The sequence below is a fragment of the Terrapene carolina genome, unplaced genomic scaffold, assembly GCF_002925995.2.
Source record: "Terrapene carolina triunguis isolate 2854851 unplaced genomic scaffold, T_m_triunguis-2.0 Scaffold30, whole genome shotgun sequence".
Classification (NCBI taxonomy): Eukaryota; Metazoa; Chordata; order Testudines; family Emydidae; genus Terrapene; species Terrapene triunguis.
In genome coordinates, this window is record NW_020664381.1 from 10,181,742 (window position 1) to 10,196,772 (window position 15,031).

The window sequence follows — 15,031 nt, forward strand, 5'->3', positions numbered from 1 at the left end:
ATGGAGGAAAGGGATGGACAACTACAGCTGTCATAAAGAAAAAAGAATTAAGCACCCAGATCATATGTGATTGAGACCGACAGTGGAGAGTTCAACAGAAACCATTGACATCTACAGTTTGTTCCTCAAGAAGAGGAATCAAATGAGCAAACTCAACAGATGGGAGATGCAGAACAGGAAGATGACGACTCAAGGATTCCAAACCAACCACAGCCACTCGTTGAAACTAATGGACAGCTAGATGACCAAGTTGTTACACATTTAGGTTGTGTACTTAGAAAACCAGTACGATTCAGAGATACTTAATAGACCGATAGGTACTGAACTTCAAAGCCAGTGTGATAGTGTAAACGGTACGAATGTAGTACTTAACGGGGAACATGGAATGGAATGCTAACCCGTATTATACTGTTCAGCCACTAGGTAGCACTGTGTGTAAAATACCTTATTTAAACAAGCATCAGCCATACCTGTCAGAGTATTAAAGGATTTTATGATGAACACATCTGGTGTTTATCGTGCTTAGAACAGAAGGAAACTCTGTGACCAGTCCATGTCTGATACAGAAGTACATGACAGGCGACGAGCTGAAGATGTTGGGGTTCTGCAGGACACAATAGCAGGGGATACTATATATTTTAATATATAACGTATTGTAACCCGGGAGTGGAAGCAGTAGGCTCAGTCACTCTGTGGGGATGGTGCATGCACAGTCTGGTCATCCTAGCAGCATGTTATCTAAGGAGATTTTAGCTGTTAAAATCTAAAAAGCTTCTACTGAGCATGTGCAAACTGATTTTTCAGAGGCTTATAACTTGGCCAAATTGGGGTGGATTTTCATGGACACAGCAAAACACACAGGCCACCACCCTCCCTGCCAAATTACAATGGCTCTGTGCCAAAGCGTGGGGGTGCTAGAGCTGTCCAAATGTTATCAGAATCTAACATAGGCAAAAAGCCTATTTTTGCCTAGCCTCATTCTCAAAAACAACTGAACTATTTTGGCTGAAAATTTCAAAACTAAATATCAGCCTGAGGCTGACACCTGGCATGGAAAATTCCAGCCCAAAACAGAAAGTTTGGCAAAGTTAGAAGCAACTGAAAACTGGCTCTTCTATTGGGAAGTGTTGGGCAACCTTAATCTAGCAACACTGCCTAGAATTTGATAAAAAGAATTCTGTTTTGCATCTGGCTGATGTTGGCGGATTTTCATTAGGGAACAATACACTCTTTCAGCAAATGTTGCTATCATTGCATTCTGCAGGAGTATCCACATTTCACTTTTTTTAATGGTATGTTCTTCAAATAAAAGTTACATACAAAACCCTCTCAAGATTTCCTGTACCATTGCTCTAAAGGGGTTAGGATACAAGACTCTTCTAGGACTTAACTGAAGTCTTTGAAAAGCATATGCCAACTGATGATCATTTGCTAGTGAGAAGAAGGCTAGATATGGTGTCAAATAATTTTGCATTTCTATAGGTGAAATCCCACTCTGTGGATGTGATTCTGCGGTGAATGGAGCGGAGGAATTTGAGGACTTCATACAAGTCTGGTGTAGGTCTGGCTATTGCAGTTACAACAGAGTTACCTGAGTATAACCGGGCAGAATTTGGGCCACAGAAGCTTTATTACTGGTGATGAAATGCAAGCCAGGACACAAACAAAAACAAACAGCTTGCCTTAAATAAGTTGCAGAGTGGGTAGTTAGAAACACCCACCCTCAACTTTTTAGTAGCAAAGTGCACAAGTTGAGCAGGAGCCACCAAAACAGATGTGAAACCTCACAATGCTATTTAAATAGTCACTTCTCAGAGAACAAGCACAATGTCCAGTCCTGCTTTGATAATCAGCTCCCACACTGCCATGATTTCCCTAACTCCACTACTCTGATAACATAAAATCAATGAGCCCCCCACTGGAGTGTGAAACCAAACTGCCATAGGTAGGATCTGTATGCAGTGTTGTTGTAGCCATGTCTGTCCCAGGATATTAAGAGACAAGGTGGGCGGGTTCATATCTTTTTATTGGAACAACTTCTGTTAGTGAGAGAGACAAGCTTTCGAGCTCTGTGTAGCTTGAAAGCTTGTCACTCTCACCAACAGAAGTTGGTCCAATAGAAGATATCTCACCTACATAGACGCCGACTCCATAGGTGCTCCGGGGCTGGAGTGGAGGCAAGGCCTTGGAGGAAGGGGTGGAGTGGGGGCGGGGCCTGGTGCAGGGCAGGGGGTCAAGCACCCCCCAGCACATTAGAAAGTTGGCACCTGTGCTCACCCACTTTGTCTCTCTAATATGTAGGATCTAGTAATTAGGCTATTTTAACTATTGCACAGCTTCAGCAACAAAGAACATTGACATCTTGTTAATGTATAACAATGTTTTATTTGAAAAACATGTAGTATATATGATTTTTAAAAAATGCACTTACCTTACACCAGAACCTCAGATAGGTCAGCTCCATGCTCAGACTGGGTTCCATGGCTGATGTGATATTAACATAAAGGTTCATGCCACGGAACCGCAGCACAACTGTATGGGAAAGAACTTATCTGTCTTACCTATGCCTGTTTGTAACAATCTCCAGCTTTCATTAAGAACTAGCCTGTAATAAGCCACATTTTTAAAAGCATCAATTCTAGGAATTTTCCAAAGATCATAAATTCACAAGAGAGCTGGAATAGTAACATGTTCCAGGAAAAGGAAACAATTCTGAAAAATTGCAGCTTCTTCTTTTCCAGCTTTTTTTTTTTTTTTTAAATCTATAAAATCACCCCAGCATTTGGCAGTTTCAGGACTGCATGAGTCATATCCTTGCTAACTGGAATACTTAAGTAAGCTTGTTCAGCATTAGGTATGTTTGTAAAGAAGTGAGTAAATAGTAATTGGAAATGAAAAACTTAGATTTTTTTAGAACATTTTTCTTCTCCCACCATTCTCTAGTGACCTGACCTGAAATAACTGCATTTATGTTACTGCACTGATATGTTTAATATCTTCAGACTGAATAACCTATTGGGATCCACTAAAAAAGACCCCTGCTACATTGGTGCCAAAATTAGATCACTCTAACCTCTTTCCATATGAAAACTGCAATTGTTAGAGGTATGCAAAGTTCGTAAAGTTTAAGGTCTCACTGGCAGTTGAGTATGTACACTCAGAGAGACAGAACTTGGCATTCAAAATTTCTGAGATGAAATACAATATAAAATCACCTTTAACATAATTGCCTAAAATCTTCTTTTGTATATAGTATTACTTTTAGAATGGATTTTTTTTTAGCAGAATAGTTCAGTCATAAAACTCTAAATAGTAGAGGAAAAGAGCACAAATCATGAGCAAATCTTTTCATATAAAATGTAATTGGTATTAAATCATTTAGCAGTGTTGTTGCTTTAAGAAAAACCCAGGGTGTCAAGACTACATAGTGTGACAAAGTTCCTCCTCTATTTTGGTGGGTCCTGCGCTTATTGGCGGATTTGCTCGCCTCAGAGATCTTCCCCTCTGGTGGAACCCACAGTCCGGGTCAACTCCTCCTGTGTCTGATCAGGAGGTGGGAGGTTTGGGGGGAACCCAGGCCCGCCTTCTACTCTGGGTTCCAGCCCAGGTCCCTGTGAATTGCAGCTGTCTATAGTGCCTCCTGTAACAGCTGCATGACAGCTACAACTCCCTGGGCTACTTCCCCATGGCCTCCTCCAAACACTTTCTTTATCCTCACCATAGGACCTTCCTCCTGGTGTCTGATAATGCTTGTACTCCTCAGTCCTCCAGCAGCATAGCTCACCCTCTCAGCTCCTTGCACCTCTTGCTCCCAGCTCTTCGCACATGCACCACAAACTGAAGTGAGCTCCTTTTTAAACCCAGGTGCCCCGATTAGCCTGCCTTAATTGATTCTAGCAGCTTCTTGATTGGCTGCAGGTGTTCTAATCAGCCTGTCTGCTTTAAAATTGTTTCCAGAAAGTTCCTGATTGTTCTGGAACCTTCCCTGTTACCTTACCCACGGAAAAGGGACCTACTTAACCTGGGGCTAATATATCTGCCTTCTATCACTCTCCTGTAATCTCCAGGTCCTGTGGACCCCCCTTAGGCCCACTTCCTAGATCCCAATAGGATCACTCTCCTGTAGTAGCCATCTATAAAACCAGGGTGAGGAGGTTGGCCGATGGAGTCTCCTGTGACTGTGGGGCCTATTTCAGGTCCTCCGTTCGTTCACGTATCCGGGCAGGTTTTCTCTGGGCGGCATCTGCTGGCTCCCTTGACGCCTTCGAGGAGCAGTGGGCTCTGTCTGAGGTTCTCTGCTCGGTGTCCCCGTCTGGTTCGCTTCGTTTGACCCTTTGACCTCACTCCTGTCCCTGTTCTTTTATTAGTTGTCCCCCGTAATTTTTGGGTCTCCAGGTCCTGTGGACCCGGCCCCCCCCCCCCCCTTGGCTGGGGGGGGGGATCCTTTAGCAGTGGGCGGGCTTTGCCTGCCCACTTCCTGGATCCCAATAGGATCACTCTCCTGTAGTCACAGACTTGTGGATCCTCCCCTTAGGCTGAGGGGAGGTCCTTTTGCAGTGGGGGGGCTTTGCCCGCCCACTTCCTGGATACCAACAGGATCACTCTCCTGTAGCCATCTGGCCTGACCCTGTCACAATAGTTACTCTGATTATGTAAAAGTTTATTATTTCATGCTTTAATATTTTTTTAAAATACCCATTGGTAGAAAAACAAACAGTTTCTCTTCAGAAGGCTAATCTGACTGAACCATACTTTACACACTGTGAGTAGCCTCTTGGTTATCCTCAGTTTTCTACAGTTTCATTTTCCTACAAATGGATTTGCAAAGTTCAGTGGATCTAATTTTGTTCATTTGTCAGATCCTTTAGTTTTTCTTCTTTTATTTGGTATTTTCTTGATTATTTTTTTCTTTTTCAGCTACCTCCATTTTGGTTTTACTCATTTTGCTGGTGATGAAATGTCTTTGAGCTGCTATTCTCAAAAACATGTGCGTTCATGTTAGTACATATATGTAAATTAAAGTGAGCTATTTTTGATTGTGCATTCTAATTACCAATATAAAGGAGGGGGAAAAACAGCGTTTGGCTAAATGGAAAAAGACCGGATCAGTGGAATAAAAGATCCCAAATTAATTGAAGTTGAAGGGAGTTTCCATTGATGTCAATGGGCTTTGAATAAGAACCTTATCTAAAGAATTCCAGATTTATTGCAGGTGGCGAGACCACAGTACTCCAATACCATAGGGAGGAGGAAACCGAGAATTTACAATATTTGTCATGCATTCAGTGCAATCCCACTGAAGACAACAAGATTACACTCCGTGTATGTCAGCATAGAATTTGTCTCAAAGTTCTTACCTTGCCCACATTCCATATCTTAAGTATTTTATATTATTCATTATGCTGTTTAATGTATGGATCCAGTTTTGCTTTCAAATTTGTACATACAAGGACTACACTGTGAGATAATGCTCTGCCCTAAATAAGGGGCAGCACATTATTACATGCCCGTTAAGCATCCCAGGAAAAAAGATTGTGACTCAGACACAATTCCCCTTCTTGTTTTCCTACTGCTCTGGGAAGAGAGTAAACTGCCCCAGGTATAGACCCAGTAGAAGGTATGCTACCCCGTGTGCTGGGGAGATTGGAGCTGAGATTCTGCCTGTTCCCCACCCCGTCCTGTCCCCATACTCCATGAGGAAGTAAGCAGCAGCCCTATGGAACCTACTTTCATGTCTGTGCTGCTACCTGATGTTGTTAGCCAGCAGAGAAATGTAAGGGGGCACCTTGGTCTCCTTTAGGCCTCTGTGCTGCACTAGCTGGGGTAAAATTTGGTGCTAAATAACTTCAGTGAGAGTTGCCTAGGTTAATTTAGTATAAATCTTGGGTCCTACAAGAAGAATGGGGTCAAAGTTAAAGGTTACAGTGAATATCTTATCTTTTGCAATTCCTAACATTTTTAATTTTAAAAGTGTAACCTCATCATCAAATTTGTGTATTTAATTCTAACCTCACAAAAGTGTAACATACTTCCAGTTGAGCAGAGTTTAAAATATGGGGAAGATTAAGGAAGTGAAGGGCACAAAATAGCTTTTTTTGTATATCCACTTTTAATGAAAAAAATACTGTATGAATAGAAATGGAAGTATAACAAAGGATTTTCAATTGATTTAGGAAAATACAGTGATAAGTAGAGCAAGGAAAAACAGACATTTTAACTCTCAGTTATTCATATATCACTGAACTGCTTAGTACCTACCCTCAGTCATTTCTGTTCCAAAACAGCCTACAAAATAAAAACAAAATATATGGTACTTTTACTGAAGTATTCTCCATTAGCAACCATAAAGTCTTATTTATTCACCACTGTAGTGTCCATACATTACTTTTCCATTTCTTGCATGCCAAAAAGTACAAATGAATTTTAAAAAGAAAAGAATTTCTAGCCAAGTATATGGCGGTGGAAAGAAAACGTTCTTATCTGTTTCTTCACAATTTAATAACTTGAAAATGATTACTGGTAATACAATTCTTTGATTAAAATGATCGGTTAGTGCTATTTTAATGAAAGTATTTTTTTTAAAAATGTGCAATCTTTTAGAATTTATAAAACAACCTAAAGTTGACATTATCAACATGCCAGATACCTGGAGCATAATCTTGAGACACAGCCAGATTAGATTTAGGACAATTTCCAAACATTTTAGGCATGAAAAAAATAAAAACGAAAAAGAAAACTAAACTAAAATAGAAGCACGAGTGTGTTCCAGTGTTCCATATATTAAAACTGCCCCTGCTGTATGTCTTAGCATGGTCCAACTCCCAACATAGAGACTATTTATATCAGTTTCTAGTGTGTCCATATCTTCTTAAATTGGAAGAAATATCTTTAGAAAAGAAATCTGATCTACTAGAACATACAATGGGGCTAGATTAGCTTCAATTATGTTACTTGAAATAAAATATCCATTATATTAAGCTACCGGCTGGCAAGCATTAAATCAAATATAGACTTTTATATATTCTGTATTTCTAGTGAAGTGTTACAACAGAACCTTTTTTTAAAACCTCTTGGCCAGCACAAAACAAAGACTGGATTTGACTGCCTCTTATTGGTTAGTTGAGAGTTATGAAGAGCCCTGTCTCTTTTGGTATTGTATTCTAAGCTTTTCCAGTTGCTCTGCACATTGCGTCTGAGCCAGTTTCAATGTCCGATTCTCCTCTGTCAGTTCTGCATATTCCTTAGTCAGCTGAGCAGCATCCATGCTCTCCTTTTCTGCCTGTTCCAGTCTGGCAATCAGCTCCTTTCTGAGGATTAAGAAAACAGGAAGATAAAAGTTGAAGTATGTAAGTGCCATTACCCAGGATACGCTTTTGGACATCACCTATGGTCTTGGTCCCTAGGAAAGACAACACTATAAGGTTTTGTGTTCATTATAGAAAATGTAATGCTGTTACAGTACCAGATGTATATCCCATGCGTAGAACTGATGATATACTGGACATTTTAAGCAAAGCTAAATATCTCAATTCTTTTGATTTAACTCAAGGTTACTGGCAGATCCCTTTGGATGAGGATGCACAGAAAAAAATCTGCTTTCATCACCGATATAGGACTCTAGGAGTTCACAGTGTTACCATTTGATTTAATTAATGCTGGAGCCACCTTCCAGAGGCTGGTAAACCAAGCGTTAAATGGTTTACAGACCTTTGCAAGAGCATGTGTGGATGACACTACAGTATTTAGTAACACTTGGGCTGATCACAAAGAACACTTGGGAACTGTGCTGTCAAAACTCAAAGAGGCAGGCCTAACTATAAAAGCCTCTATAAAAGCCTCTGTAAAACTGAAGTAGCCAGAGTTCCTTATTTGGGACACTGGGTAGGGGAAGGTCAAACATCTCTATGCTTTGAAAGTTGAAGCTATTGTAAATTGGCATATATTCCAAACCAAAAAATAAATCCAGTCTTTCTAGGTCTGGTAAACTATTACAGGCGGTTTGTGTGTGGTTCTGGTGACATTGTCTCTGCCATCACAGATTTATGTAAAAAGACCAAGCTAAACAAAGTCGGTTGGATGAAAGCATGCCAGGAAGGATTTGATAAGGTAAAGAACATTTTGTCTGAAAAGTCTGTTCTAGCTAGCCCTGATTTTGATAAAATGTTTGAACTGTGTAAAGATGCATCAGACGTTGGTCTGGGTGCTGTGCTGATGCAAACAGGGGAGAATAACATGAAATACGCAATTGCTTTCTTAAGCAAAACATTTACATCAACTGAATAGAATTAGTCTGTCATAGAAAAGGAATGCTATGCTATAGTGTGGGCAGTTAAGCAACTATCCTGTTCAAAAGAACAGGCCCTACCTGTTCAATAGAAAATTCAGGGTCTTAACAGATCATTAGTCATTGATTAGGCTAAACAAACCTAAAGGCTCAAATTCCAAGCTTCTACACTGGAGCCTCTTCAGGATTTTGATATGGAAATTGTGCACATAAAGGGAAAAGACAACATGGCAGCAGATGCCATGTCCAGGAAAGAGGGCCCTGACCAACTGCCTCTGGGTTAGCCACAGCTTTGTAAGGGGGAGGTGTGACGGTCTGTACCCCAATGTTCACCCCTTTTACAGGACTATGATAAATTTTGTACAACAAGTATGCCTTTGAAGAGGCATCATTTGAAAACTCATAATTTGCTGATCATTATTGTACTGGTAAAATATGTATGGGAACATTGTATGTAAAGTTATAAGATTCTACTGTATGACACTACTAAGGCCTTGTCTACACTACACAGTTTTGTCAACAAAAGTCAGGCTTCATTGACAAAACAGTGGAGGTGTACACACAATTCTCCTTCCACCAATTTAATTCTCCTGCTACACCAACATAATAAAACCACCTTGATGAGCGGCACAGAGCTTTTTGAGACAAAGTTAGAGTGACACATTGTCAGTGTAGACACTGTGCTTGTTTACGTCGCCCTAAGGGGAGTCCAGGTGGTGTCCCACAATGCCCATCATGACCGCTTTGGTAAGCAGTTTCTACTCTGCTGCCCTACAGCCAGGTACAGAGGCCTGCACTCCTCCCCCTTTAAAGCCCTGGGAATTTTTGAAATTCCACTTCCTGTTTGCTTGGCCTGGACAGCTCACATCACATCTTCCCAGCCAACCATGCTGGCTTTCCGCAGCAAACATGCTCCCATCTGGTGTACACAGGAGTTGCTGGATTGGTTGGGTCTGTGAGGAGAGGAGGCTGTGCAGTTGCAGCTCCGATCCAGACATAGGAACTTTGACACCTACGAGCAGATTGCCCGTGGCATGGATGGGAAGGGGCACGAAAGGGGTATGCAGCAGTGCCATGCTAAGATCAAGGAGCTGAGGCAGACATACCAGAAAGCAAGGGAGGTCGACCGTCACTCTGGTGCGGTGCCAAAAACATGCCACTTCTACAAGGAGCTGCTCGCCATCCTCGGCAGCAACCCCACCTTCACCGCCAAGAGCCCCAGGGATACTTTGAGGGGACTGGAGGCTGCGGCCAGTGGAGTCATTCCCAAAGACTAAGTTGTGGATGAGGAGGTCAAGTTGGAGGATGATGTGGAACAAGCAACAGGCTTGTCCTGTGGCATGGCGAGGTGAGCCAAGACCTCTTTTTGACTCCAGAGGGATCTACCCAGTCACAGCGGTCCGGCTCTAGTGTGCCTGAAGCAAGAGAGGGGAGCTCCGGTAAGTACTCATTTTGCTTTGATAGTGCATGGTTATATGAGCTAGAGGTGTCCTTTATTTTGTTACATGGTGCACATGGGAGAAGAGATTAAAATTAACAACACTTGGTATTGTTTCATCTGCTTCTTGCTCCCCTGTGCAGCTACGCAGTGGGGGCGCTGCAGAAAAGTTTGTTAATGCACACCAAGATCTCCTGGGAATCCTCCATAGTGATCTCTAGGAAACTTTCCTGCAGATACGCTACAATCCTTTGCCGAAGGTTCCTTGGCAGAACTGCTTTGTTTCTTCCCCTGTTGTAGGAAACTTTGCTGCACCAATTGGCAATTACTTCTGGAGGCACCAAAGCAGCACACAGGTAGCAGCATATAGAACCTGTTGGAAGCCGCACGCATGCAGGAAATGCACCCCTGCATCTTTGGTTACCCTCAGTAGTGTGATTTCAGCTTCAGTTGCCCCCGCCTGTGGAAAACGGTGCCAGTATTCAAAATAGTGTCCTTAGGCGCTTGTACTGATCCCCTTCTGAAACCACCCAGACCCTTTCCACCATCCCCTCCCCACATCCCCCCGGCCAAACTCACCATGTTTAGTGCTCTGTTTAGTGCGTGCTTGTCAAGGAAAATTAATAATGAAAGTTACATACACCTCTTTCTCAAAGACAGTGAGTGCACACACAATACTGACTTTGTGTACTGTTTCTTTTGCTTCTGCAGATGTGTGCTTGAGGGCCAGCTCCTACACACCAGCGGAACACCTCCATCAGATAAGGAAGCAAATGAGGAGGAGTAAGGAGGACACGTTTCATGAAGTGCTGCAATTGTCAGATCAGGCTGATAGTGAGCACAGAGCATGGTGAGAGACAAACAAAAAGTAGAAATGAATAGCCAGGAGAGGGGACAGGGCCAGGAGCGGATAATACAGGGTCAGGAGCAGATAATAAAGCTCACGGAGGACCAAACAGAGATGCTTGGGTCCCTGACTGCACTGTAGTGCTCAATTCCCTGCCTTCCATGCTCTTCCCAAACTCTCCCCATACATTCCTTGCACTTCCTGGCCTGCCACGGTACCCCTGGCACTCCACCCGCAGGGACATCTCCCATAATGAAATCTGGACTTACACCCAGCTGTGAGATCCTCACTTCAGAGAGTGCTGCTCACTGTCATGTCCCTTGTAAGAAATGTTAATCTGGGCATTGCTGTTTAATAAAAATTTAGTCTTACAAATTCAGTGTTTCTTTATTTGTGACCTATGCAAGGTGGTTGCAACAGAAATTCATACACAGTGGTAATCGCCACATTTGCAGACTACAATTAATGCTCAGGCAGGAATCATTACAGGGGTCATTCAATGTGGCAAGTAAACAATGCTTGGCTCAATTCATTACTGAAAGACACATTGCTGGGGATCATTGTCAAAATGCTGCTTCAAAGTCTCCCTGATTCGAATAGCCCCCCACTGAGCCCCTCTAATAGTCCTGGTGTCTGACTCCTCAAAATCAGCCACCAGGTGATCCACCTCAGAGCTCCACCCCTGGGCAAACTTTTCCCCCATGGTTTCACAAATATTATGCAGAGCACAGCAGGCTGCTATGACTCTGGAAATACTTTCCTCGTTGAGGTCTAACCTGCCAAAAAGGCAGCGCCAGTGACCCTTTCATCTGCCAGACGGGCATTCTTGGTTATTCTGCACTTGCTGAGTTAGTTGTTGAAGCGCTCCTAATGGCTGTGGTGTATGGTTTCATGAGCCATGAGAGTAAGGGGTAGGCTGGGTCTCCCAGGATCACTATGGGCATTTTCACATTCCCTATTGGAATCTTTTTGTCTTGAAAGAAAGTCTCTGCATGCAGCTTTCTATACAGGCCAGTGTTCCTGAAGATGCTTGCGTTACACACCTTCCCTGACCGCCCTGCACTCATGTCAGTGAAACGACCCTGGTGATCCACCAACACTTGCAATACCATAGAGAAATAGCCGTTTCTGTTGATGTACTCCATCGCAAGATGGTCTAGGGCCAAAACAGGGATGTGTGTGCCATCTATCGCCCCACCGCAGTTAGGGAATCCCATTGCCGCAAAGCCACCCACTATTTCCTACACATTGCTCAGAGTCACAGTCCTTCATAGCAGAAGGTGATTAATGGCTCTGCACACTTCCCAGCTCCAAACTGATTGGCAACTGACTGGTAGCAGTCTGGAGTTGTCAGCTTCAACACAGTGATCAACACATGCTTTTCCACCGTTAGGGCAGCTCTCATTTTCATGTCCTTGAAAGCTCCACACAGAGTTCAAGGAAGGTGGCTTTGCGCATATGAAAGTTATGCAGCCGCTGCTCATCATCCCATATCTGCATCACAATCCAATCCCACCACTCGGTGCTTGTTTCCCGAGCCCAATAGTGATAGTCCACCGGATGCAGCTGCTCGATGAATGCCAACATCAATTTTGAATTGTTTCTTTCCATGGTACATAGCAGGGCAGGCACCACGGATTCCTGTTCAGATTCACAGCTCATGAAATACTGCAGGATCAGCCTCTTTGTGTTCACAAAGCTCATCACAAGTCAGGTGATCAGTGCAGGATCCATGCTTTCAGGCAGAAATGGCAGATGCAAAGTTTACAGATGCAGTTGAAAAACGGCGTGAAATACAGTCAGAAGTCCTTGGAATCATGGAACAGAGAAAACTGCATCATGGGGCGGTGATCCCACCCCTATGATGCACTGTGATCCATTCCCAGAACTCCTAGTGGGAGAAGTTGGCGATTTGCACAGTGGGCTAGCTACCCACGGTGCACTGCTCTCTCTCTCAGTGCCAGAGCACCAACTGTGGATGTTCTCCGCCGACAGAAAGAGCGTTGTGTGAACATGCACAAGCGATGTAATTACAGCAGTTTATGATCGTCGATGAAACTTAAATCGACTTAACTCTGTAGTGCAGACATGGCCTAAGACACGTTCCAAGTCCAACTAGGGGCTGGCTGGCATAGTCTGTTCCCTTAACTCACCAACCAGTTCAACCCCTTGCTTCAGGAAGAGTTTCTTTTGAAAGTTGCCTTGTCCTTTTCATCATCCTGCTTCTCACAGATTAAGTAACTTTTTAAGCATGTATAGCCCTGTGAGCAGTTAGCTCCCAGTCTGGGCAAAACAATGCTAGCAACTTGTGGGGGACAAGTCTGTACTCGGTGTCCTTATCTGGGGCCATTGTCTTCTTTCTCTTTGTTCTTCCCTCAGCATCCTTTTAAGGTACCTCAATTTATTCATACAGGAAAATCTTATAGCATAATATGGAATAACTTCCCCTTGCTAACCAGATCATATTCTTTGTTAAAAAGCAGAATGTTATTGATTAATTCATTCCTCTTTTCTTATCCTGTACTGGAACAACTATTTTTTTAAATGCCAAAGTTGAGTTGAAGAGAATATTTCTTACTAGGCTGCTATCAACAGGAATTTTGCCTGCCTAAGGATCAAGTGCAAATGAGTAATAGCTAAAAAAATTTAAGAGGAATCAGTTTGTATTAATTTAACTGTATTAATAATTTAGTGACATGAAACTTCCTTTCCATGATTTTCATCACTTGGGGCCAGCTGAGGTCTTCCTCAGAATGTCTTCCCACTTATTCCATTGGGTGCAATGCTGGACTGAAGGCTTGAGCTTTTTCAAGCTACCACTTCCTAATTTATGAATATTCCAGGTAAATTACTTCAGATTTATTCTTCATTACTTTTCTTATACTTATGCAGTTACACTAAACAGAGATAGAATAAAGTAAGCAATCAGTAACCAGAATCTAATTTCACTGCTTTTCAGCACCAGCAGGTAAAGGATTTTAAATCCATGACAAATTTTAGATAAAAAAATGTTAGTACTTATGAAAGTCAGACACCAACAATACGTAGCTGGCCTCAAGCCAGGGGACGTGCAGGCAGACACTATACAAACTTGCACAAATCTGTAAATCAATATCAATCCTGAATTGCAAAACCTGGATCAAAAGAGACTCTGAGCAAGCACTTTTTCCAACTTGCTCTACAAACAGAACCAAGAGACTATAACCCCTTCCTGGGTTTGGCTTTATTAAATAATAAGTAATAAAAAAAACAGATAATCAAGATCACCTCAAACCTTCTCCACAGTTTGTGTCTAATGCTCCTTCCCTCACTGCTCAGCCCACACCTTAGATCCTCTTTCCTAGAAAGCCAATTGCACCTCTCTTATATTCAAGTAGTATAAAGAATCGCCTGCCTCTGAGTCAGCAGAACTTATTCTTTTATTGTCAGTATCAACACCTGTTAGAGTAGGGTAATGTTTCAGGCAAACACTATCAGCCTGTTACAAAGGCCTAAGATTAGAATACTAGGGAACTGCTAAATGTTATGAATGGTGTGGCTTACAATGCTGAGACCACAAAAGGCTGAGACCACCTACTAATTTTTGCTTGTGACCTAACCCTGGATTTGAACTAAGCTTTCAGAGTTTGAAGGATACCACAATAAGCTCTTGCACCATCTAGCCTTAGTTATGGATGCTTAATAAATAGCTCTAGCATTTTTTTAATCTGTGTTTTCTTTTAGCAGCTACACTTTGGTTAAAAATTAACATAATTGATAAAGCATTTTCTAATGCCGTTGCTAAGACACTTGAGGCTATGAGGGAATCTATAGTTTCCTTTTTCAATGTCCACTTTGTTTTTTCTATGAAAAGCATGATTTACATGGTAAAAATGTAATGAAATGCATGTCTTACAGTAGCAAAAAGACAAATTAAAGAAACTGGCAGAGCCTTAATGAAATTATTTTCACCCCCCCAGTGTTGCACAGTAAAGGCTCTTTTTGTGGCGAGCACAGGTGCCTTTTTATTTAATTCATTCTGAATAAATAATAAATACAAGCAAATTCTGCTAGCTTATTTCTAACAAATAAAAAAACATCAGATATTGGGGTGGAATGTACCTTGTAGGCATTGCCCCTTCATGGGAGTGGTGCAGTCGCTCCCCCCCACCCTCTCCTGTGTGAGGATGAGGAAGGATTATGCCTCTGGATATGTGAGTTACAGGGGCATGTGCCACCCCTTAGGAAGATGTAGCATGCACGTCTGCTGGCTGGTGGCAGGACCACAGTTCTACCTCCTCATTCAACATTTTGGGGCTGCTTTGACCCATAGGCGTAGTTTGACTTCTATATTTGGCGGGGGGGGCAGCTCCAGTCAGGCCAAGGGGGCCACACGTGAGGGGAAAATTCTGCACCCGCCTGAGGCTTACAGTTTGGGGGGAAGGTGGGGACATTGCCCATGTTCTCATCTCAGGGGGAACTA

General features: G+C 42.6%; 1 protein-coding gene across 4 annotated transcripts in view; it reads right to left on the minus strand.

The window, feature by feature from the left end:
• Positions 1 to 6,816: 6,816 nt before the first annotated feature.
• The window catches only part of LOC112105892 (MAP3K7 C-terminal-like protein), a 71,233-nt gene continuing 63,018 nt past the window's right edge, over positions 6,817 to 15,031 (minus strand). For all 4 annotated transcript variants that reach the window (XM_026651446.2, XM_024198888.3, XM_024198883.3 and 1 more), the window contains one exon: positions 6,817 to 7,307. In XM_026651446.2, coding sequence (XP_026507231.1) covers positions 7,127 to 7,307 — 181 coding nt within the window. In that variant the 3' untranslated portion in view covers positions 6,817 to 7,126. The remainder of the gene's footprint in view (positions 7,308 to 15,031) is intronic.